The 27,582-nt window shown below is 36.4% G+C and overlaps 1 protein-coding gene across 1 annotated transcript in view; it reads left to right on the top strand.

Annotated features, from left to right (window-relative positions):
- The window catches only part of LOC124620018, a gene marked incomplete at its 5' end in the record, with an annotated part of 235,959 nt that extends 219,601 nt beyond the window's left edge, over nt 1-16,358 (top strand). The window contains 3 exons of the mRNA XM_047146685.1: nt 2,361-2,540; nt 3,235-3,405; nt 10,951-16,358. Coding sequence (XP_047002641.1) covers nt 2,361-2,540; nt 3,235-3,405; nt 10,951-11,147 — 548 coding nt within the window. The remainder of the gene's footprint in view (nt 1-2,360; nt 2,541-3,234; nt 3,406-10,950) is intronic.
- Between the last annotated feature and the right edge of the window lie 11,224 nt (nt 16,359-27,582).

Genomic DNA, 27,582 nt, shown 5'->3' with positions numbered 1-27,582 from the left:
ATATCATACCTGAAGTTTTTCAGTTTTTGTCCCACTTTTTTATTAAAATGCCACATTAACAGTTTGTAGTGGGTTTTGCTGTCATTTATCAGATTCTTTAATTCTTCGTAGAGATCTTTCTCTGTGCCAAAGTTTGAGCATAATTAATAAATAGATTTGAATGGTTAACATGTTTACAACAAGTCTTTTTATTCTGTGTGAGACGTAATTCATATCTGAATTTTTTATTTTTTCCTTGTTTACTATAAAGTGTAAGCTGAATTTCCTCCATGCTCTATTTCTCTATGATCAAACATGTGACATTATTTTCTTTCTATCAGGTATTTTTTTCTGGCACCCTTATCATATCTTTACTTTAGCCTGTATGATTTATTTAAATACTCTTCCAACTATATCAATAAGTGTCTCAAATTCTGAAATTTACTGCTCCTAAATGAGAATTTGTCTAAACAGCCGGTTTTCTGACTATTGAAAATACTTGACATTTCACTATCCTTTCCATCAGTATCCTTGTTCCTCTCCTTGGACTCTGAAATAAAGAATATTAGGCCTTGCGTATGACCCTCATCCTTGTCAGTAAAGAACCATGCTGGTAACCTCCAATAAACATCCGATGATGAATGAAATATACTTGAACACATTTGGCAAATTTTTGATTCCAAGAACTTAGAGGAGTGAATCCCAGGCTACGAGCTAGTTGTAGCAAAAGTAGTAGTAGTAGTAGTCATCCATAGATCTCTTTTGCAAGGATATTGCACATGTCTTGGCATTACAATTTAAGAACAACAAAAATCAAGTAATTCGCTAATGTTTATGGACTTACAGGTCTAATATGACAAGGATGGGACAGGTAGTTGATTGTGGCCCTATAGTAGGAACCATTTGTCTGAAATAATTTCAAGAAACTGTGGAAAACCTAAATCAGAATAGCTGGAAGAAGAATGGAACCTCCACTCTGCTGAACACTAAGCCAGTCTGTTTGAAACAGTGCTGCCTCATTGGTTTGCTCCTAGTGAACAGTACTGCTTACAAATAAGTTATTTAATAATGAAAAAAGCTGATGCCACTCTGTTAATTCATTTGTCATTTCCAGTCACTGCACACATTACTCACACTATAGTCTCATTGTTTTATAATACTACAAACACTATCAGCTGAGGTTAGAATGATTCTGTGTGCCGCAACGTCCCATTTCTTACTTACAAAACTGAGTCAGCATCCTTCTTTAATGAGTGAGATGTTGAGTTCAGAAAGGGGATAAGGTGTTAGCGTTATACATTACACAGCTTTGGGAATAAGTCTTTCCAGAAAAGGAAAGAAATATAGTGTGAAAGTATTATGTGGAATGTTACATGTTTTGTTACTGTTATTATTATTATTTGTGTTACATTTTTCCGAACCCCTGGTCTGTGTTATTTAAGTAATCCTTCAGTGTATAGAATGTTAGGGTTAACAGGTACTTTTTAACTGCTTTCTTGATTAAGATTGTTTTAGCAACTTTTTAATTACTGTAAGTAATTTATTGTACAGTTTTATTCCTTGGTAGAAAATGGTGTTTTGAATTTTATGTTTATTCTTTCTTGATAAATGTAAGTTCAGACAAGATTTTGTTCCATGGTCGTGCACAGTGTGTTCGTACAGTAATTATCAATGTTATTTTTGGTGTGTACTACTGTTTGGTAAGTGCATTCACACAATGCAGGTAAAATCCCCAGTGTTTTGAACAGATCTTTACAGTGAGCTCAACTATTATTTTTGGTTATTACTCCTATGGCCCTTTTCTACAGTTTGAAATTTGTTTTCAAATTTTGTGTATTTGATCCCTAGAAAAGAATGCCCTAGCTGAGAATTGAATGTACTGTTACACACTGATGACAGGACTCAAGGGCATAACATATTGCTGATGTACTGTTTGCAAGTATCTTTTTTTGTTCACACTACTTCAACTGAGAATTGATATTCAGTCCTACAAATTTTGCATTTGTGACTATTGTAACATTGCACAAGCACAATACTAGAATGCCCACAAACCACTGTGCCGTCTGTGCCAGTGTGAGGCTGCCTCTTCAGGCCGGCCATGGAGATGCACGCTGTTTAATTATACACACTCAGAGTATAAGGATATAATAGTACACAGCCTGTGGAGGCACCAGCTACATTTAACAGTGTCATTTTCCCTCTTCTAAATCATTATTCCAGTTATCTGTATTTACATAATCTGTTCATTATGCCTTCCACTGCATTTTTATGTTCCCACAACCTCATCATCTTCCGTATCTGAGCACAATTTTTTTTTTTATTTATTTATTTATTTATTTTTTGTAAAGTGTCTTAACATGGGATATATTTCTTGTCCACAGGTATCGAGTGCGCGGATCTGGTAAATCTGACAGATCCTCATTTACGAGTGTCAATTCTGAGCAGAGAAGTTGGGGGCCGAGCAGTGTTCAGCTGTGCACAGGGCTATGGACTGAGGGGTCCTCATGAAGCTGTGTGCTTGCCCAGTGGTGACTGGACAACCCCAATGCCAACATGTCAAGGTAGTAAAGGAGACAATACAGAATGAAGGCTTGCCCTCTCATGAGCACAGCACAAAACTTTGTGAATGACTTGTGTGCACGAGAAAACCACTATGTAGAATGGACATTTGCCCTCGGTGGTAACTTACAAAGCATACTCCATGTGAAAGTGACACGTAAAAATTTAAGTACTGTAATAACATATGCAGCACTTTTTTTGCAGTTTCATCATTACATATGTTAGTCATTCCATTTATTATTTTTTATCTTGCAGCAGGAATGTCCCAGAATTTATCCCTCTAGATTAATTTTTCTGATTATGTATAGCAATCTCAGCTTCATCATTTATGCCATGTTATATTTAATTAAAACAGTCTGTTGCTTTGTTCTTGTTGTCATTCTGTTACTGGCTTCATTGGTGGACAGTGTTATACAAGATATGTCATGAGCTCTCTATGCAGATCAAGTTATACTGTATATAATGTGTATCAAGAAGTACTCAATAATTTTAATTTAGAAACAACAAATCATTCTGTAGAAAACAGCTACAATCCAAAAAGGTAAATACTGAGTGAAAAATCCCTTCAAAATTTCCATGATGGCTTCTTATTACAAAGAAGCAGTATGGCAACAAGAATAAGTGTCTAACTGTAGTGTTTGTTTTCAGATGATGTAATTGTGTGATTCACACTTGGACTTACTCGTTTTATTCCAGAGGTACAATGTGATACACCACCAACACCAGAAAATGGATATATTCAAGGATCTGGCCCTTATAAGGCAGGTGATGTTGTGCAGTTCAATTGCAATCCTGAATTTATGATGGAAGGGCAGCCTATAATTGCCTGTCAAGAAAATGGTCGGTGGTCTGGTTCAGTTCCAAAGTGTATGTATAGCCTATACAAATTACACTTACTTGAATGAAACAAGTAGATAACCTTAAAAATATTAAGAGAAACTATGCAGTCACTAACATAGATATGGTAGTCAGTGAGGAATTTTGTAATAAGATGATTGTGGTAGTCAGTGAGGAACTGTGTAGTAAGATAATTGTGATAGTCAGTGAGGAATTGTGTAAGAAGATAATTATAACGACAACACCATAAATACAGGTAGGTGTAAACAAGGAAATTACAGCACTAAAGAGAAAAGGGCATTATTCCCGTAAATGTAAAACCACAAGCAGTCTCCCCTAACGGTACAGTCATTCTTTTTGATCTGACAAATTTTTGTATCATTATTTAAAATCTGATGGCAAACAGATGCAATGATACCTCTATAATATGAGTATGACGACGATGAAATATGTTTGCACTGTAATTTTTTCTTCTTTTGGAGATGAATGTAATGATCTTTATGGTTCAATGCACAACATATTCTGTTTTCTGTTCATATAGAGGCTGTGTGATGACATGAAGTTAAAACATAGTAGGCATCTAGTTCAGCCACTTTGTGGACAAAGATAGGAAGTTGGGTGGTAGAATTATTGCACTGATTATGGCGGTCTACTCTGTTCTCTTTTTCATGACAAGAAACAACTACTTGGTTTTACACCACAAACATCAACAAAAATAATGTTGCATATTTACTATACACAGTGATTTAGAAAAATGTTTACAAACTGACGTGGCACATCAAGTGTACATCAAGGATCAGTAATCACATAGGAACCAGGGCTTGCAAAGGCAATCTGGGGCTACTGAATGGCACTACAGTTATTTAGTCACGTGTTATAAATGGATGCCCACTAGAGGAGATGCTCATAAAATTTTGTCCAGATACATCAAGACACATCTGACACTGAAGCTGCAACAATCCTGCCCACTAGGTCCTTGGGTGATGTAACAAGTGTTTTGTACACAAAGTCCTTCAGATACTCCCACAGGAGAAAACGGATTGGGGATAGATTGGGTGACCACGATGGCCATGCAGCTGGCCCATCACAGCCAATCCAGCAGCCGGAAAATGTTGCCTGCTGATGTATCCTCACCTGCTGAAGAAATGCACAGGGGCTCTGTCATGCTGAAATTGAATGCGGTGACAAATAGGAATGGGAATATCATTCAGCATATCCGGCAGAACCTTTCACAAGAATATGAGATATGTGCGACCATCAAGTTGGTCTGAGATAATGTACAGTCCAATTAAAAAGCCTCCAGTGATGACAGCCCAAACATAAAGGATAATTTTTCATTGTGAGGCACACGTTCATGTAGCATGTGGGTTCACATCTGCCCATGTATGCAGGTTGTGAACACTCATTACAGCCTCATCGGTGAAGAAGACACTTGCTGTGAAGCTTTGGTCTGCAGCGGATTCCTGCAGAAACCACTGCACAAATACCATGTACTTGTTGTAGTCCACTGGTTGCAATGCCTGGACGTGTTTCTCATGGCATTTACAACCTCTGGTTCCTACATGATTATTGATCCTTGTTGTATGCGTGGTGTGCCAAGTCAATTTGTAAACATTTTTTTGATTCACCCTGTAAAGACAAACTAAGTATGACTCAGTTTAACTGTTAAAAGTGATGCCTACCAACATTAATTCATCCATTGTAGTGGTACATGAAATGTTTCTCTATTCTTGCAAATATCTGTGTTATCTGTTCTTTCACCCCCTCTTCATCTTTATAATTGTGTACCTCAGATATATGTTTCATATCTTTGAGTCCGTACTTGTGAGACATTGTTTTGATACCCTCTGCCTTTATTACATTCTGCTTCAGCAGCCTGTTTTCAACCTTTCATTTTCTACATAAAAGTGAATTTCAGAGTTCTTTGCCATATGTGTCTTTGTGATCCAAGAGTTTAGAAGCTTTGTTATGTGTGATGTGATTACAGTTAACAACAAAAAAATACTAGACAGTCTGACCAGTATTCTAAAGGAAACAGTTTGAGATATAACTCTTCCAGTAATCATAGTTTTCACTTTTCAGAAGAGTGTGTGCTGTTTTGAAACTTCCCAGCAGATAAAAACTGCACACTGAGTTGAGACTTGACCCTTGAACCTTTCACAGGCAATCCTCTACCCTATTGAGCTGCTACATCTGTGAGTAGCTGGATATCAGCTCACACATCGGAACCCAGGAGCGAATGTGTGAAGCCACATTGCAAAAGGGCAGCCTGCAGAAGAGAACATGATACCAAGTGATAGTAGAGCTAAACATGGCTGAGTGGACAAGACTCAGACTTGTGCAAGCCCAAAGCAGCCTATGCAGTAGTGAGGTGCAAAGCAAAAGCTTCACCACAGTTATGTCAACAAGGCAAGAAAAAAAAGAGAGATGTTATCCGAAACACAACCAGAGAGAAGAACCAAGTGCCAAGTGAGATTGCTATTTAACGGTCTGTAGTACAGTAATGATAGTAACCAACAATATTGGACTTGATTACAGAACTGAAAGATCGTTTGTGGGGCAGCTGTATTTATACCATCCGTGATGAACATTATTGGCTGGTGTATTCACATGGTGAGATGGGTGGCATGCTTGCTGTGCGAATGCAACACTGTAGTGATACCTTGCCTTCTAATGAGCTATCCATACGCAATAGTCATTTGTCTTCTGCTGCTAGATAAAGCATTATAGTCTTCAGCAACACAGTGCACATTCATATGTGTCCCTAGGGGTCATATGTAGTCAAGCGCATAACAGGATGATTTCAATTTTTTATTTCTGCATGTCTTTCTGTTCTTGACTAATGGTCAGAGACAGCAACTCTATAAAGATCCTGTAAAAAATAAGAAGAGAGATAATGGGATTAGTTTCTATGTTCAATTATCCCTGATGATCCTGACAGTGGCCATGAAATCAAGACATGTCTGTTACTTGATAGAAAGGCAATGTCCAACCTTGACAATGTTTTGAGGACTAGAGACGTAACTCTAACAACAAAGATTCTCTGTAGTAAGGGCTATGAGCTTTCCATTTGTGATGTATGGATGTGAGACCTGGATCATAAGAAAGGCTAAACATCATAGAATAGACTCCTTTGAAATGTGATGTCAGAGAAAGCCCCTTAGGGTTCCATGGACTGCAAAGAGAATGAATAGGTTAATATCTTAGCAAATACAAACAAGACTGCTTCTTGGCAGGTGTGATACTGAAACAAGAACTGACCTACTTTAGGCACATCATGAGAAGACATGGTTCACTGGCAGAAGCCTTAATGCTATGGAAGACAAAAGGCACAGGAAAGAGAGGACAGCAAAGGATGAGATGATTTGATGGCATCACAGAAGTAATGGATTCTGACCTGGGAAAGTCTTTGGGAAATAGTGCAGTCACACAGAGTCAGAATCCACTAAACAACTAGAGAGACAGAGAGAACAAATAGGCCACCATATCATAACAAAACAAAAATAATATGAAATACACAGTCAGTCTTCCTCAAAATTCAATATAATACATTAAATAGCTCAGCATATGCAATGTGTAATTTGTCAGATGCCATGAATATGGAAACCAGAATGATAACGTATAACTGTTATTTTGAGTTGGTTATTCATTATTGCATAACCTTCCAGGGGAATTCAATAAATGTCATCTGACTACTAGTATTCCAAAATAAAATAATTATGAACATGTGGATCACTAAGCAAAGGGTGCTGACATCATGTCATGCATTGTTAAAGGATTTGAAAATAATACCCATTTGTTCCTTGTACTTTTGTGAGGTATTGATCTTCTTGCAGAAAAAGCAACAGACTCTCGAAACATATAATTTTCATCACAGTTACAACATTCTTCACAGTAAAAATTTTAAACTTCCAACATATTTTTTTAAAAAATTCTATAGCCAAACACCACATACACTGCACATCACACACCATGGACCACACACCACACCATAAATTTTTTTTACAGCACACCAAAAACCACAAACCACACCAGACACCACACGACACCTCATAATAGACAACATTATACAGAATTCTTCATTCATTCTCATGAATGGAGAGCAGTACAAATTACAAAAATATTCTAATAACACAGGGCATAAGGTATCAAGTCAAGGTGGGAAGGACATTGTTAAAAATACCAAAGTTGTTTTATTGCTAAGTATTCATCAGAGGCCTAACAGAGGAGGACTACTTGTAATGTTCTTCACACTACTTTGGAGAGCCTTCTCATTTGTGTTATTGATATCAGTTTTAGTTGTGTGACTGAGATTGTGGTCCATGCTATTTACCACAACCAATATAATTATTGTACAATAATTTTTTACCAGATGCAGCTTGTATATTCAATACAAGGGAAGGTTTCGAATCTGTTACCACGGTGGTGAAATTTTTGGGGTCCTGCAAGCTATACTGATTCTTTGTCCCCTTCAATTATATCTCAAAATACTAGTTTTTATTAGTTCTTTGTATTACACATAAGAGAAAAAAACTGTCAAATTGAATCACGAGCAACAAAAATAAACTTGGAAAATCCAGGATGGAAAAATGACAATATTATGAAAAGGATGGGTTTACTAATCAGTTGTAGACTGGTACAACAAAAAGACAGATCTGGTCTGAGCAGCCAGAGACAGTGGTCATGTTTGTGTGAGTTGCATTTGTCTGAATGTGTGTGCTTGTATGTTGTCTAGTTCAGAAGAAGACCTTTTGGCCATAAGTGTACTTGTTTAGCAGTCTTTTAGTTGTGCCTGTGCGCGACCCAACAACTCCACTATATTGTGAGTAGCAATCTGTCCTTTTCATAATAGTGTCAGAAATAAACTTGACTAGAACAGAATAGAAGTTTATTGTTTCATAACGTACAATTTCAAGTCATTAACTTAATTTTCAGGAGACTCATCAAAACACAAAAATTGGTTTACAATTTTTCTTGTAATATCTTTAATGTAATATACTGTACTGGATATGTAATTAATATGTAACTAATATTTTTTTCTTAATAAATAAAAAACTTTTAAAAATTAATACTTCTAAGTACTTGATCTCTCTTGTTCAAATTTTCAGGTTGTCCTTCACGATTTCTTCTACTTTTTTTTTTAGCCTTCTGGAAGCTCACAAAGAACTGTACCAATTAGAAGCCACACTCCCAAATCTCTGCTACATGGAGTTAACCAATATTTAGAGGCACTATCTAAAGTCTACTATCCATTTGTAAAACATCATCCAGAGTCAACAGTTCTAAAAATGTTGACTGGCATTGTTTAAATTCAGTTGGAAAATATCTGAAATGCTTCTTGCTAATTTCAGTCCTGTAGTAAATTTCTGAGACCTTATATATACCAGAAAGTGCTGTTTATAGTAATAGTTTGTGTAAGAATGAATACAGGCTGCTGTTTAAATTAAAGGTAACAGGCTACAGTGTAATAAATAACTATCTTTTGGGGTGCATTTGCCTCAGAGCCTTTACCTATGTGTTAAATCTGTTCTTTACTGAGAGAAGCTGAATCATAGTTGACTTTGCTGATTCCAGCACTTTGATTAGAACATCTAGTTCAGTTTCCTGGTAATTATCACCAAAATATCAAAGACTTCTGTATCAGTTCCTACGTTTCCCCTGTGATAATACTAAGGAATAAGACCTGTTTGGGCTTCTTATCAATGTTATTCCCATCTTTGATTTATACCTTATGCCATGTATTGTCAGTTCAGTTTTGAAATTCCTTCTGCACACCACTCATAATGGAATAAGGAAATTGTGAAGTTCTGTGCTACAGTTGTAAACAAATTTTGGCATGAAATTTGTAGAGATCTGCAAAGTACAGATAGAGATACATTCGAAGAAAAAAGAAGAAAATGATGCACCATTAAGGAATTATCATAATTCAAGGGAAATTGGTAGGTGTGTTGTACATGTACGGACAAACAAATGATTACAATTTCAGAAAAATTGAATGATGTATTCAAGAGAAAGAGATTCACAAATCAAGCAAGTTGATCCCCCTCTGGCCCTTATGCAAACAGCTATTTGGCTTGAAATTGAGTTATTTGATGTCATCCTGAGGGATATTGTGTCAAATTCTGTCCAATTGGCCCATTAGATCATCAAAATGCTGAGCTGATTAGAGGGCCCTGCCCATAATGCTCCGAACATTCTTGATAGGGGGCAGGTCCAGTGACCTGGCTGGCTAAGATAGGGTTTGCAAGCATGAAGACAGGCAGTTGAAACTCTCACCATGTGGGTGGGCATTATCTTGCTGAAATGTAAGCCCAGTATGGCTTGCCATCAAGGACAACTAAATGGAGCCTAGAATATTGTCGACATATTGATGTGGTGTAAGGGTGCTGTGAATGACAACCAAAGGGGTCCTTTTATGAAAAGAAATGGCATCCAAGACCATCAGTACAGGTTGTGCGGCCATATGGCAGGCAACAGTCAGGTTGGTATCCCACCACTGTCCAGGGCATCTCCAGACATGCCTTCACTGGTCATCGGGACTAAATTCTAAGCACAACTCATTACTGAAGATAATTCTACCCCAGTCAGTGAGATTCTAGGGCGAACTGTGTCTGGAGATGCCCCAGACAGTGATGAGAAACCAACCTGACTGTTACCCACCTTACAGCTCAACAACCAGGAGTGACGGTTATTTCTTTTCATAGTAGGAACCCTCTGGTTGTCATCAGTGGTACCTTTACAGTACAAAAGTATATCGATGATTTTCTAAGCCATGCTTTGCTGCCATTCATGGTGAGCTACCCTACTGCTTGTCTTCATGCCTGTCAAACCCTATCTTGGCTAGCAAGGTCACTGGATCTGTCCCCTGTTGAAAATGTTTGGAGCATTCTGTGCAGGACCCTCTAACCAGCTCAGCATTTTGATGATCTAACATGCCAATTGGACAAAATCTGAGGTGGTGTCCCTCAGGAGGAGATCCAGCAACTCCTGTAAATCAATTCTGAACCAGATAACTGCCTGACTTGCTCAGTGTGTGATGCCCTTTCTCTTGAATAAATTATCCAATTTTTCTAAAACTGTAATAATTTGTTTGTCTCTATAGTACATCACATCTATTGATTTTTTTGTGGTGCATCATCATCTTTTTTTATTATTTATTTATTTATTTTGAGTGTCTATAACTTGTCTGTTTGTTCAAGTCTTAATCAGTTTTATTTGTTTGTTTTTACATTTAGAAAATGTTGCCCAGCTTTTACCATTTTAATTTTAGGATCCTTTCCTTAAAATGAAGATACTTCACATCAGTGGCAGTTTGCTATCATCAATCGTACTTGGTTGCTGGAATTAACTAATATGTAATAAAGGCAGAATCATTTCTTGTGTTACTGTGGTAGTGAATTCTCCAATGTTTTAAATCCAAAGAGACAAATGCAGAATAAATATACACTTCCTTCACAGTTTAAACTTGTCACATTGTGTTCATAGCCCAAGTCATTCTAACCATCTAATGATGAGTTATATAAGTTTTCCCCTTCTGTTTGAAAAATTCTTCAGTTTCCTTGTATTATGTTGCAGGTGTCCAAGCCTGTTCTTACCCAGGGACAACAATTAGTGGAAGAATGTCAGCTGTTAAGTTCTACTACAAAATTGGAGAGACAATTACATTCACCTGTGATGCAGATTTAGAGCTCCGTGGAGCACCCATGCTACGATGTCTACGAAATGGCAAGTGGTCCAATGCTATACCAACATGTGTTTCGAAGACCAGTTAATTTACTGTGAATGTAGATGATACGAATATGAAATACTATAAGTTTTGATAATGATGTAGAAGAACAAAAATTATTTCTGTTGTTGACATTTTTGATCTGCAATGGTCAACACAGTGGGACATCTATAAATTATGAATATATTTTCATGGTGATCAATAAAGAAGAAATTTGTTTAGAATTTATGCATTGTTGGAAAATGTTGAACATTGTAAAGAGAAGGAGGAAACAAAAGTAGTAATTAAGTAGACAGGAGGCCTTAAATTGTGTTCTTTCATACCCTTATCTGCTTAGCTTATAGAAGTAAAACATTTTTTTACACATGCAAGTAATGTTATTACTTTAAAAAGTATATGTAATGTTTATAGAAGACTAATGAACCAGTTATTTCAAGTGTGAGATAGCTTGAATGTTATTTTTGTAAAATTATTATTGAAAATGGAATGAATATGGCTGGCTTCTAAACTGACATTCTCTTTGACCAATACTAGCAAAATTGGACTTTTGACACACACGTACACACACACACACAGTTGGAATTAAAAACACAGAACATATTGACAGAATTATTTTCCACTTTTCTTACCTCACATTAGTAGAGAGTATTCTCTTAAAGAAAACTAAACTATATAATGTGAGCATTCTACTCTCAAATATTTGACATATTCCTCCTGTATATCTTCTATCTTCCACTTAAGTGGAATCATTTCTACAGAACTTAATGTAGCTTTCAAGCTACTGGCTGGAATCTTTTTCTTGTATTCTTACACTACTGTGACATAATCTTGAAACCCATCTGCAGTTAAAAAATATATGGGAGTGCAAACACATATTTGTGAAGTTATTTGTTTGCTAGTTTTGCATACGTTTAGAAGACCAGACATATATATAAAAATAATGTAGATCATAAGACAGCCAAAAATGAATTTGTATTTTTGTTTTTGGAAATGTTTTTATTGTGTAGTCTAATGAAATGTATTCTAATTTATATGCTAAGTTTTATAAGAGCTTTGTAAAATTCTTTGGATATTTGAGTACTGTTGGCCTACAAAATAATGCTAATTTATAGTGAAAGTGTTTAAAATTTTATGAAGAGAGTTATGCATAAAATGTGAAGTGCCAAAACAGTTATGTGCCAGAAATTTTATGTCCTACTAGTATTTATGATATTCATTACAATAAATGGATTATTTGACAATAATTAGTTATACTTCTCGTATCTAAGATAGCAGGATAGTGAAAACTCAATGAATTATGTATGCAAAAGTGGATGTTATGTGAAAAAAATGAAACGAAACACAGGTTGAATGTTTGCACTACATTAATCACATAACTGATTTTGTATTTTTTGTTACTTTTTCTATTGCTCAGCTGTTCATTGTAATTCACCTTAATACTTGCATACAATCTCATAAAGTGCATATCATTCACGAGTTGAAATAACATAGCTCTTCATCAACACTGAAATGCATACATAATCTAGTGCTATGCTAGGAACTTTTGTTAAACAACCAAGCCAAGAAACAAAGTATGACAGTATGTAGTGACTCAAATTCACCAAAATAGAAATCTCAGTAGCTGCTAAGAGCAGTAATCTTGCTGCCTTGATTTAACTAACAAAGGCGCCAAGACAAAAGCAACTTCCACTGATATCACTGTCTAAATTTTTCTTAATTATTTCTAAGAGTGTATTTCTTGCATGCATATGTTTCTTCTGTCTCCTGCTATGGAGTTAGGAGGCACAGTGGTAAGGCATTGGACTCATTTAAAGGACACAGTTTCAAATCCCTGTCCATTGATCCAGATTTAGATTTTTCATTTTTTCTCTAAATTTCTTATGGCAAATACTGGGATAGTTATGACAGGACATGCCTTACTTTCTTCCCCACCAAACTGAGCTCAAGCTTCATCTCTAATGACCATGTTGTTAACAGGATGTTAAATCCTAATTTTGCTTCCTTGTCCCTCATGATCAGGGGCACTATTTACAGTACAAAAACACAGTAGGCATGAACTGAAACAGTCTTAACTTGCAAATAAATAACATAATACATAATTCAATGTAATTAAAGACACATGTAGCTATTTTTGGTCCAGAGTGGAAAGCAATACAAAGCATCAAGTATTCTATAGCTTGCAAAAACAGAAGCCTGCTTCTGCTAGAGATAAACAGAGGAAGTGTGATGTTGAGATGCTAAAGATAATGTTAATAACAACAGAAATTTAGTGAGATGCACCTTCATCCACATTGTACACATCACCATTTCTTTTACTGTGTCTCAAAAAATAGAATAAAGAACCTGTGTTTGTAACACTGTAATACTTCAGAATCTCTTCTTTAACACTAATCAAATCATGAAGAAAGTCTTGGTTATAATTGTTTTTATCACTTTGTCTTCGTAATGGTGAGACTAAAATTAATAGCTACATTTTGTAACTTAATCTCTTTTTCAGGAAATAGTGAGATTAAACAGCATATTTCTTTTTTAAGTAGTTGCTTCATGATAACTGGACATCTCAGTTGTGTCATAATTTTTTGGAAATGGGACCAGAATTTCTCACAACAACATTATTTTATAAAATGTTCTCAGTCTTCTGGCCATGTAAAATTACAGTAATTTTAATGTTGTTTTGCATGTAGTGTACACTGCATATTTGCACATACACTACAACAATACTTCTGTTAACAGTCCAGGAATCTTCCAGAGCAGTTATTGTAACCCTTCTTTTCATTTCATAAAGACATCACAATAATATAATACCAATCATAGCATTATTTATACAACTTTGCAAAAACTGCTTCTTTGACGGTATATGCAAATTATGTTTCATTATCAAGAGTTGTTTTTCTCTTGTGTGTACTATAATGTCTAAAGCACCCATGTGGAAGAGATATTTCACAACCAGAACAGTCCAAAATTGTGTTTTCTTTATCACCTGGTACCAATTTCACTGAGAATGGTTACATATCACATCAAAACAAATTAATCCATAAACTGAAGAAAAAAAAAACATTTATATCCTCAAGGTGTTGATTCTCATTGTGAATACTCCAAGTGTTGTGTCTTACAAAGGCTCTCAGCAACTCTCACATTTGCTGTAAGACACACGTTTCTTGTGCAGTATTCCAAAAGGTATTTGTGAAATTTTGTATGCTCATCAAATAAATGACTGCATGTGAAACACAGAGAGATAAATTATCTGCTGTGGACGTGCAGTCTTTTGTGTCTTGCTTGTTTTTTGTGAGGATGACATTTCCTTGTAACAAAGTAGGCTATTATCTTTGAGGAATCAAAAATTATTATGAAATGCTTAAAATGTGACAAGAGAAGAAATTTTGAAATGAAATTCATAAGGAAAGACAACTAAACAAAATTTCGCGTTGTATTCATTTGATAAAATATGTAGAAATGGGAAAAAAATTGTATTTGAGGAGGCACAATTCATATTTGATAGGAAATAGATTATTTACAGGAGAGTCTGATATTAAAATAGTTCATAAAAATATTGCAGACATGTCTTTTACTATTTTGCTTCTATATAATGATCATAATGGATTTTAAGCTCTGTCCCTGTGCTTGAAGACAAGAATAATTAATTGAATCTGAGCTTTTGCAGTACATAATATTGGTTTTTACCAAAACTTTGTGCTGTAGAAATATGGTTGAGGTTATTAATTTTACGTGATGCTAAAGTCAATGAATGCATTTTAAAACTGTAGGGCATGTTCTTACAGGAAGTATTTATTTTTGGAAATTTCTGATGACCACTCGCGTCGAAGTCGAATTGGTCAATTCATAAATATACAAATCTTATCCCTGTATTCCATTATTTTCATACTTTAATATGAATAATGAAAATTAACCATCATTCAGTTCTAGTAATTGTGATTCACTCTTTGCTCTGGTATCATGTTGAATGTAAATGGTCGTGTTTAAATAACATGGTGGATGATTATCCCTAGAATCACATATACAGTTTAATATTTTATTGATTAGATTCAAATGTGCTAAATTCTAGATATTATGTTAGTTATGTAACATATCAGCAGTTAATCCTTTAATGATATTAAGATTTGAAGTGTGATGATTATCTGAAATGAAAACACCAATTACACTTTACAATAGTGGTAGTTTGAGATTGTATGTTACTAATGGTATTCGGGTGATGATACATATTTCTGTACTTTCTGAAGATTCATACCTCTTTCTTCAAACTACATTGTTTCTGATAGATCGAATTAGCAGTGGAATATCTTTTAAAAATAATGAATAAGGCATATTCATTGTGATGGTATGGAAACAAACTGATAGAATGTGAATTCTCGTAAGGAAAACAGCTGTGATCCTATGTGAATAGAAAATAAATACAGAAAATTGTATGCCAACCTTATTTATGTGCTCATACAAATAGAAGAACCAAAACCCATTTTGCATTTATTTATATTTGGCAACATAAAGAATAACATCTGAAAATATTATGTGAGATTCAAACAAAAAGAGTATTTAGTGTAATTAGTTGTAAGCATAAGTTTTTGCTTTCACTTATGTATCAGCTCTGCAACTGAGAACTGTCGAAGCCAGTATTGTCAGATTCCATTTTATTGTTTAAGTTTTAAACAAATGAGAAGTCACTTAAACATGAAACGCACAAATTGTCAACGAACATGCTGTTCTCTTCATTGACTGTCCAATGAGTATTCAAGAATAATTCAATGTGCCAATTATTCCAGTATTATTCAGTCTTGTCTTATTTTGTATTAATCAATCCCTAATACATGGTACCTTGTATATCTGAACATATCCAAGTATGTATTTTAAACTCTTTGAATGACATGTAAATAATTTGAAGATATATTCCTGTGAAGATGTAACAGTGCCAATGTTATCTCATAAACCATTTACTGTATATATGTATATTTACTCCAATGTACAAAGCATGCATGGCAGCAAGTACTTTTGATAAATTTGTGTGATAATTAGTGAGGAAATATTGGTAAATGTGGAATAAGCTAAGCTAATGCAAGAATTAGTTTTCTATAGTACTTTTATTTACTTAATTAGTAAAGTAAAACACATGACATTAATTTGTGTATTCTGTATGACTGAACATATGTTTAAGACAAGGAAGTGAATTGTTACTACAGTTATAAAATGAGTATCAAATTGCCTATTATTTCATGTCTTCCAAAATAAAAGATTGTTTCCAACAAAACCTGCTTGAGTATAAATGTAACTGCTTTGAGAAATTCATGGGATAATTTGTTCCATAATTTCTGTTGGGGAAGCAGTATTAAAATCCATACTAAGGATCTTGTAACATACTGCTTCTTTCAACAAGTGTTAATCAGCAAGTGAAGGACTGCTCTATTAACAGACTGGAGCTGTATTCAGAAGGTTTGTGAATATGATTCATCCTGTTGATGTTGGGTTATGTATCTGCAGACTGCTCTGAATCTTCTTGTTTCACACATCCTTTAAGCCAGAAACAATGATTCGTCTGTCTCTGAGAATATGGACCTTGCCTGATACCTAAGTTCTGTGTTATTAAGCAGAAGTAAGTTCCAGTGACTGACAAACTGATGTAGAACCAAAAATTTTTTGGGATACAAACTTTTTGTGTTAATAAATAACATGCACTGAGATTACATTTTAGTAGGCCTACATAAGTCATGCCAAGAAAGATAGCTTCAGAAATGTGAAGCGAGGAAAGGAAACAAATGCAAATTAATACATTCTTAGACAATAGCTTGTAACATTGTGATAAATTTCACTTTTTCCAGCTTTCTCAAAAATATTTGAAAAGGTTGTGTTCAAGTGTCTCCTTAAGCATCTGACTGCGAATAACATATTGTCCAAATCACTGTTTGGATTTCGTAAGGGTTCTGATATAGAGAAAGCTATTTGCACTTACAGTGAGAATGTGCTTAACTCGTTAGATAATAAATTAGAGGCTACTGGCATTTTCTGTGACCTATCAAAAGCCTTTTGCTGTGTGAACTACAGCATTCTCTTAAGTAAATTAGAATATTAAGGTGACTGGCAATGCTGCGAAATGGTTTGAGCCTTATCTATCTAACAAGGAAACAAAGGGTGTCATTGCGAAATACCTGTTAGTTTTCATTTGACTGGGAATTAATTACATGTAGTGTTCCCTTAGGTTCCATCTTGGTTCAATTTCTTTTTCTTGTGTACATTAATGAGCTCTCATCCGTTACATTGCCAGATGCTAAGTTTGTTTTGTTTGCAGGTGATACAAACATTACAATAAGCAGCAAGTCAAGTACATATTTACAAATACCTGCTAATCAAATTTTTTCCTGGCATTAATAAGAGGTTTAAAGCTAATTCACTGTCATTAAACTTTGAGAAGACCCACTATATGCCATTCAGAACCTGTAAGAGATTTCCCCCTGGAACATATGAAGACATGCAGATCAAAGAGGTTGACTGTGTTAAATTTCTGGGGTTACAACCGGATAATGAATTCAGGTGGGAAGGGCGTACCACAGAACTGCTTAAGTGCCAAACAAGTCTGTATTTGCAGTGAGAATGGTGTCAGATGTAGGAATGTAAATATAAAATACTTGCATACTTTGATTACTTTCATTCTATTATGTCATAGGAGATCATATTCTGGGGCAACTTATCAAACTGAGCCAAAGTTTTTAGTGTGCAAATACATGTGATAAGAATCATTTGTGGTGTAAATTCAAGAACATGGAGAAACCTGTTCAAGGAACTTTGAATTCTAACCAGTCCTTCTCAGTATATGTATTCCTTAATCAGATTTGTTGCAAGTAATACATCTCTGTTTCGAACCAATAGCTCAATACATAGTATCAATACTAGGAATAAGAACAATCTACTTAAAGACCTTAAATCACTTACCTTGGTCCAAGGAGCAGTCCAATATTCAGGAACACACATTTTCAATAAATTGCCAGCAACCATTAAAAATTTGGTTTAAACAGAGTTTGAAAGACTTTATGATAGGCAAGTCCTTCTATCTATAGATGAATATCTTAACAGAGGTGGTTAAGCCAGCTTGTGTAAAAATGTCTGTTAGATTTCAATTTTGACAGCACTTGTCACAACAGTCAAGATTAGGTATTTTGTGTATGATAAATTTATTAACAGTGCATAACAATGTTTCATTCTGACAGTGTGTTAATTCTCTAAATATTAGCTGTTCCAATTTATCGCATTGTATTCGCCTATTTTGACAATCTCCTGATGAACAATCAGAATAGCAAGTATTATATTCAAATGTTTAATGTTATACTTTCTGACGTGTTCCACACCCATGGGAATCATCTCACTTATTGGGGTCTATGGAATGGAAGCTGAATCTAATATAAATACAAATAATTATGACATGTTATTATGTGTGTAGTTTAGTGAATCTGCATCATGATTTCATCATCATTGACACAAAAGTCCTTAATGTGCTGTCAAATAAAAAGACTTGCACTAGATGGCCAAACAACAGCAGGTCATTTCTTCTGGCCTATAAAGCCATACAATCATTTCATTTCATTATGATAAACACAAGCTGATATTTAAAAAGGGTCCTATCATTTTATTCCAGGATCCTATATCAAAAAAAATCTCAATTGTAATAATAATATTCAGTTTCTGTCTCAGATGATGCAAATATTTTATGATCCCAAAAAATTATGTGCATAGAGACTGCATTGTGGCTAGAAACATTTTATTTCTTTTTGAATACTTACAGGTTGACAATTATTGAACTATATGAAATAAAATCATCATAACTTCTGAACAGTTTCTGCTAGAACATTCAAACTGCATGTTTGGCCATGCGACATGTCGGGAATTAGTATGTACATGCATGGTTTGGATAAGCAATGAAGCCCACTTGCATTTGCGTGGGCTCGTCAATGAGCAAAATTGATGCATTTGGGGGACTGAGAATCAGCATTTCATGATTGAGAAGACTCTTCACCATCAATGGGTAACTGTGCAGTGTGCAATCTCCAGACACAGAAAGATCAGTGTGATGGCACAGTGACTACCAAATGGTATGTGAAGGTTTCGGAAGATGATTTCATCCCCATTATCCAAAGTGACCATGATTTTGAGAAGACATGGTTCATACAAGATGGAGCTCAGTGCCATCAAAGCAGGAGAGTGTCCGATGTCCTGGAGGAGCATTTTGGGGACTGCATTCTGGCTCTGGGGTACTGAGAGGCCACTGGCATAAGCCTCGGTTGGCCACCACATTATCTGGATCTGAACACATGCAACTCCCTTTTGTGAGTATATATTAAAGACATGGTGTACAGAAATAGCCCCTAAATGATTACTGAGCTGAAAATAACCATTCATGAGGTCATCAACAACATTGATGTTCTGACACTTCAACTGGTCATGCATAATTTCGCTATTCGTCTGCGCCACATCATTGCCAATGATGGCAGATACATCAAACATGTCACAACCTAAGTCCGAATATCTGTAGTGATATTTATGTGTTGAAGAATGTAAGTGGATGATGTAGTTTGTAATTAATTTACATTTATTTTTCAACATAGTTCAGTAATTGTGGCCCAGCATAAAGTAATAATATCATGTTTCATGCTGTGTTGTTGAAGACTTTCACTGCATGCAGAGCGTATAACTCCACCCTGTTTCTATTAAGGAGCTATAGAGTCACAGTGCAATTACATGTGTCTTTTGTCATGGCTGTGAATGCAAATAATTATTTGATAATGATTTATACTGTTTTTCTATGTGCCTTTATTTCTTATTGAAAAGAGCTGAATTTCAGAACTGATTCATTCATGAGGAACCTTCTGTCATTCTTCAGGAAGAGCGATCTCCTGCTCTGGATCTGCTGTAGAATTTGATGACCTAACTTAAATATCTTCCAAACAAACCCCAGATATATTGGAATCGGATTTATTTGGGGGTGGGGGGATGCAGGAAGGTTCATATTGGGCAACTCTCTTTGTTCAGTGTTTTGTCCAGCAACAGATCTCTGTAGTGAATAGTCACATTTTGCTACACCCTGCAGAAGAATCAAAGGTTGGCCAATCTCATCCTTGTACATCTGAGCTGTCAGAAAATCATATTGGATGATGCAAAGGTTGTTAAAATTGTCTGTGAAGATTACTGTCCATCATTATACAAGGCGTTCACAAGCAAATGTGATATTGTTTCATACTACATGCTCTCTTTAGATTGGAAAGTACAGGATGTCTGGCATCAAGTTAAATTACTATTAGTCCAAAAATAAACCACAATCAACTGCCTAGTGATTACCAACCAATTAGCATACCACCTGCTGTTTCCAAAGCACTTGAATATATTGTTCATGACCAAATCACTGAACACTTGCATGAATTCAGCCTATATGACAAATTTCAATCCGGTTTCTGTAAACATCACAGCACAAACACTGCTCTAATTAAAGTAACTGATGACCTGAAATATGCCATCAACAATCGAAAGGCAACAGTATTGATGCTACTGGACATCAGCAAAGCTTTTGACACTGTTAACTTTGACATATTGCTCAGAAAAATCCAAGAGCTTAATTTCTCTGATAGTGCAATGAGATGGTTTGAAAGCTACTTAAAAGACAGACAGCAATGTGTTGTCTGCGTAAATGAAAAATCTTCCTGGAAACATGTTTCCTCGGGAGTGCCACAAGGATCAGTCTTAGGACCACTTTTGTTTTCTTTATATGTCAACGATATTTCGTCGGTTCTGTGATGTTGTAAATATCATTTCTTTGCCGATGACCTCCAGCTCTACCTAACCGTCAGACCTGAAGAGGTAAACACTGCAATCGCTCAGATGAATGATGATCTGTCTTCAGTAGTGACATGGGCGAAAAACCTGAGGCTTAAACTAAATGCAAAAAAGACGCAAGTAATCTTAATAGCCCATCACAAATTAATAAGATCAGATTTCCGCGAATGGCTACCTCCTATTCTGCTCGACGGTACTCCAATACCATATCAGAAAACAGTGAAGAACTTGGGTGTAACTTTGGATGAGCATCTCAACTGGGCGGAGAATACAGTCACAGTGTGCTGAAAGACGTCTGCTTGTCTCTATGCTCTCAAAAAGTTTCGGAACATATTTCCACAGGACTTGAAACACCAGATTGTGCCAGCACTCGTTCTACCGAACCTCCACTATTGTGATGTGATTCAACAATGCATGAGTAGTGAAAACAAAAGACGGCTAGAGCTAACCATGAATGCCTGTGTGTGTTACACCTGCAACATTCACCGATATGATCATGTTAGTGCTTCATACTCCGAGCTAGGGTGGCTGCGGCCGGACAAATTGCGTGACTACCACATTCTATGTCTACTTCACTGACTCCTCGTCGCGCAAGCACCCCAGTACCTTGCTTCAGAGATTAAAAACCTGTCACGCCATCATAATCGAAACACGAGGTCACTCTTATTTGGTACCCTAACTGTGCTCACTCACAAAACAAAAACTTTTGCAAACTCCTTCTCAGTTGCCGCTGTCCGCCTCTGGAACAAACTGCCCCTTACCTTGCGCAAAATTCAATCTCCTGCTGCTTTTAAGAAGAAGTTGAAGCATTTCCTACTATCATCCTCATAAAGTTCTCCACAAAATTAATGTACAAGGCCAATCCTCTCATCCGTCAAATGGCAAAGCTAGCGTCTCCTATCTTGCTCCTGAGATGCCTTCCTCTTCATCTATCTCTATTAGCCACACAATCTTCTTTTCCTTTATATTTCATCATGTCTCTCTATTCTCCTCCCTTCAGCATGAGTCTCCCTCATACTCCCTGCTGCCAGCACTCCTATCTAAAATCTGTCTCTTCAATAATGTCTAATTATAACAGTACTTATGATCTACGAATATAAACTCTATATGTATGTATTTTTCCAGGTGTACCTTTCTAATTGTTTATTTCACTTCTTGTACTAGATGTAGTTTAACATGCCTACTAAAACATATGAATGTAAAATAAGTAGAATGCCTGGTTAGATGTAAGAGAGGGCCTGATGGCCCTAATCTTGCCTGGTTAAATAAATAAATAAATAAATAAATAAATGATATCAATATAATAGAGGGAAACATTCCACATGGGAAAAATATATTTAAAAACAAAGATGATGTGACTTACCATACGAAAGCGCTGGCAGGTCGATAGAAACGCAAACAGACACATACATACACACAAAATTCAAGCTTTCGCAACAGAGATCTCTGCCCAAACTCTTTGTCTTTAAATATGTCTGCTTGTGTCTGTATATGTGTGGATGGATATGTGTGTGTGTGCGAGTGTATACCCGTCCTTTTTTCCCCCTAAGGTAAGTCTTTCTGCTCCCGGGATTGGAATGACTCCTTACCCTCTCCCTTAAAACCCACTTCCTTTCGTCTTTCCCTCTCCTTCCCTCTTCCCTGATGAGGCAACAGTTTGTTGCGAAAGCTTGAATTTTGTGTGTATGTATGTGTCTGTTTGTGTTTCTATCGACCTGCCAGCGCTTTCGTATGGTAAGTCACATCATCTTTGTTTTTAAATAAATAAATATCTGGTGTGCCACCATCCACAGTGTTTCTCCATCCTACTTTTTAGGGAACTATGATTTATTGTTAATTGAACAGAGATAATTGATATCAACTTGCAGTAGGATTTTGAAACATATTCAGACATTATGAAATACCATGAAGAAAATGAACTATTGATACATTACTAGCATGAATTAGAAAGTATTGTTCTTGTAAAATGCAAGTGGATCTTTGTTCACATGAAGTAATGAGAACCAGGGGAACTCAAGCTGAGTCTATATTTCTAAATTCCGAGAAAGCTTTTGACATCATTCCTCATAAGCAGCTTCTAATCAGATTATACACCTATGTTGGATCATTTCAGTTGAGTGACTAGAGCCATGATTTTCTGTCAGAAAGGTTATAATTCGTAGTAACTGATGGGAAGGCATCAAATGAAATAGAAATTGTACCAAGCTTTACCCAAGGAAGTGCGATAGGCCTTTTGCTGATCCTAATCTACATTAACAACATAGGAGACAATGTGAGCAGCTCTCTTACACTGTCTGCAGATGATGTTGTCATTTACCATCTCATAAACTAACCAGATGATCAGTATTAATTGCCAAATAATTTAGACAAGATATCTTTATGATGTGTAAAGTGGCAATTAAACAGTAAAAATAGTTATGTCCTCCACATGAGTACTAAAAAATCATTTTAAATTTTGGTTTGCATGATAAGTCACATGAACTGAAATGTTGTCAATTCATTTGAATACCTAGGGATTACAACTGTAAACATTTTTAAATGGAAGCATCTCATAGAAAATGTTGGTAAGGTGAATCAAAGACTGAGTTTTATTGGCAGAATACACAAAAGATGCGACCAATCTGTTTAAGTAAAATACGAGAAATCATAGCTCACATAGAAAAATTCAGATGTTCATTTTTCTAACGTGCTGTCTGAGAATGGGACAGTTGAGAAATTGTTCGAAAGTGGTTCAGGGCATCCTCTGCAAGCACTTAAGTGTGAATTACATAGTAGTCTGAATATAATAGAGGGAAACATTCCACGTGGGAAAAATATATCTAAAAACAAAGATGCTGTAACTTACCAAACGAAAGCATTGGTATGTTGATAGAGACAATAAACACACACACAAATTTCAAGATTTTGCAACCCATGGTTGCTTCATCAGGAAAGAGGGAAGGAGAGAGAAAGACGAAAGGATGTGCGTTTTAAGGGAGAGGGTAAGGAGTCATTCCAATCCCGGGTGTGGAAAGACTTACTTTGGGGGGGGGGGGGAGGGGGGGGGGGAGGACAGGTATACACTCACATATATGTTTTTAGTTACATAGTACTCTTGTAGATATAGTTTAGACACTGGAATCTCATGAGCATGGAGACAGGGCCAGTTAGGGGTTGCATGGGATCATAGCACTGATGAACTTCAGGGTCCTTATTTAGAAATATGTACTCATATTCTTACCTGCTTCCATAGCAAGGTCACTAACATGTCTGTGCGGTGGTGCTCAGCTCAGAGGTAAATTGGTTTGAATTGTGGTGGTGTATGAAATTTTCACTGCTGGTATTTGGCCTCCAAGGGGAGGAGAGGTGGTGGTGTAAACTTTCTGATCAACAGTCTTTGTGCCTCTGTCCTGGATTACAGGCCCAGCCTTCTCACAGTGTCTCATGAAGTGAGAACATGTGACACTATTGATAGTGATCTGTCCATTGGTTGGGGTCACTAATCTCGGGGGCCCTTTGGTGCTTTTGAGAGGAGTAAGCTATGTGCCAGCAATGGTTTTTACCCTCCCCCTTGCCTTCATCTGTGTAAACACAAATCCAACACTACACTGTGGAAGCACTCATCACAGTCATCCACACAACACAGATACATACTTGACACTTCAGACAGGTCAGGAGAAAGCAACAGCAAACCACCTCCACTGGGACCTTACCCTGTGTGACGGTGCAGGAGTCCTGTGTCAATTCGAAATGAGTACTTGGGCAATGCTGAGTTTGTCAGCTAGTAGTCTTATAAAATTTAAGATGCGTCTCTTCTTTCACCTTACCGTTGAGTGTAAACTGAATTGTTCCACACCTATGCTCTTCACTTCATCATCATTATTAACAGCTAAATCAAAACCAAGATAAGTGAAGCTTGAAACTTTTTCTACTATTTGATTACTAATTATTATCTTGGCTTTGATTTTTCCATGTCATAACTTTAGTTCAGTCCTACATATTTGAAAATTATATCTTTTACAAATGATATTTACAAGGGGCATTTGAAAAGTCTGTGCAAAGTCCGAGAGACGGCACCACCGGCGCATATCGAGGTCATGTTTAGTTAGTAGGATCTTTGGAAAGAATGCACACCAAGTTTCAGCCATATTGGTCTACTTGTTTGTGTTTGCCATTCATGTGGACCAAGGAAGTCGGGTGATGTCAAAAAATGGAAAAAAAAGAATTTCATGTGGTGATTAAACATTACTTTATGAAAGGCAAAACGCCTAAGGAAACTAAAGAGAAGCTTGATAAACATTACGGGGACTCTGCACCTTCTATTGGAACAGTTTATAAGTGGATTCAAAATTTTTGGAGTGGCCCTATGGGCACAAGTGATGCTGAACGTTCTGGACACCCTGTGGAGGTTATGACTCCAGAAATCATTGATAAAATCCATGATATGGTGATGGATGACAGAAGAGTTAAGGTGCATGAGATTGCTAGTGCTGTGGGCAACTCAAATGAATGGGTACATAATATTTTTCATAAACGTTTGGACATGAGAAAGCTATCCGCAGGATGAGTTCCGCGATTGCTCATGTTTGACCAAAAACTGAATCGTGGGAAGTGTTGCAAGGATGGTTTGCAGCTGTTCAGGAAGAATTCACAGGACTTTAAGCATCGTTTCGTCACTGTTGATGAAACATGGATACATTACTATACTCCTGAGACCAAACAACAATCTTCACCAAAAAAGGTGAAGACCGTTCCTTCGGCTGGAAAGGTTGTTGCGACTGTCTTTTGGGATTCGCAAGGGGTAATCCTCATCAAATATACGGAAAAGGGTAAAACCATTACAGGTGCAGATTATTCGTTGTTATTGGACCATTAGAAAACCGAGCTGCATGAAAAACGCCAGCAATTGGACTGCAAAAAGTACTTTTCCATCACGACAGTGCACCAGCACACACCTCAGCAGTTGTGGTCGCAAAATTAATGGAAATAGGGTTCCAACTCGTTTAACATCCTCTCTGTTCTCCAGATTTGGTTCCCTTGGACTACTATTTGTTCCCCAATTTGAAGAAATGGCTGGCAGGACAAAGATTTTATTCAGACAAGGAGGTGATTGCAGCAACCAGTAGCTATTTTGCAGACTTGGACAATTCCTATTATTCAGAAGGGATCAACAAATTAGAACAGCATTGGACGAAGTGTATAAGTCTAAAAGGAGACTATGTTGAAAAATAAAAAAGGTTTACCTCAAACATGTAAGTAATTTTTATTTTGGCATGTACTTTTCAAATGCCCTTGTAACATACCGAAGTGTGATGATTTCTGAAGGCAGCATTCCTAGGGGAAAATAACTCTGACAGAAAAGTCTCTGCTCCTCCAGGTTGGGGACTATGCTTAGGGTTGGTATCCCTTCCACACAAAACAAACTTCACTCATTAACACCAGGAAAATAGTTGGACAGAATATGCAGTGGCAACGAAGGGAAGAACATCACATTCTTTTAATATATTATTTTACTTCCATATAATATATGAAGTTAATGAGTAACAAAAGTTTATTTCACTAACTTTAGCACTAACCAGTGATATGTACTTTGATTTTTGAACTGTTATTTGAGAGACATAATGAAAATTACTCACGGCATTAAAGCTACCAGTCACATTTGACCCTTATTAGTTTCATCTACATAGGAAAATTTACTATTTACATAATAGATTCACCTCTACAACATAAAAATTGCAATAAAATTTTTGGACCACTGCCTGCTTAGGTCATAAACACACATAAACTAATGTGACTACTGTGCTCTTATTCTTGTTTTCATGAAGTGGAAGAAGTAATGTAATCACAGTTCCATATATTTACCACTGCTTGAATTATCATTAACAGACCTGACAGTTTCACTTCATTGCAGGCACTAAGTGAGGTGGTACAGTGTTTAGCACACTGGGCTCACATTTGGTAGGATGATGGTTCAAATCTGCATCCATCCATCATTAGGTTTTTTTGTCATTTCTGCAAATTGCTGCAGGTGAATGCCAGGATGGGTACTTCGAAATGGCATGGCCAATTTCGTTCCCCATTCTTGACACAATCTGAGGCTGAGCTTCATCACTAATGACCTTGATGTCCTTTTCATTGTGCTCACTGTCTCAAGTCTGATTATCAGTTACTAGAGCTCACATTAAAAAGTGAAATTCATGATATTACAAAGGCTGAAAGCTGTGACAGAAAAAAATGATGAAAACTTCACAGAAATGCTGTTAATAAAATATGTGATTGCATTGCATATGTGATTGCATTGTCAATATGTAAAATTTTCCATTGTTGTGGCTGCTGTTGCAAATGGCCTTTTCTGTTCTAGAGAAGACAGGTACAGATTTCCAGAGATTTGGCTGCTGGCAGTAACAGAGCTATGGGGTGATAGCCCTTACAAAGCAACTCTCACAGGGAGACCACAGTGGTTGTAGGTACATGGAGTACTGGCGTGCCTCAGCCAACACTAGGCAGCAAGTAAACACCACTATGCCATAACTGTTGCCCATTTCTCATTTACCTGTTTCCACCAGTTACAAGAAATAAACCAAAAACCAATCAAGGATGTCTGTTCCCACCAATGACAAGAAATGAAGCAAACACCAAAAAAGGACATTTATATCCACATACATACACCTCAAGCCACT

This window comes from Schistocerca americana, chromosome 6 (assembly GCF_021461395.2).
Source record: "Schistocerca americana isolate TAMUIC-IGC-003095 chromosome 6, iqSchAmer2.1, whole genome shotgun sequence".
Lineage (NCBI taxonomy): Eukaryota > Metazoa > Arthropoda > Insecta > Orthoptera > Acrididae > Schistocerca > Schistocerca americana.
The sequence above is the reverse complement of the archived record's forward strand: the minus strand, read 5'-3'. Positions and strand labels throughout refer to the sequence as shown.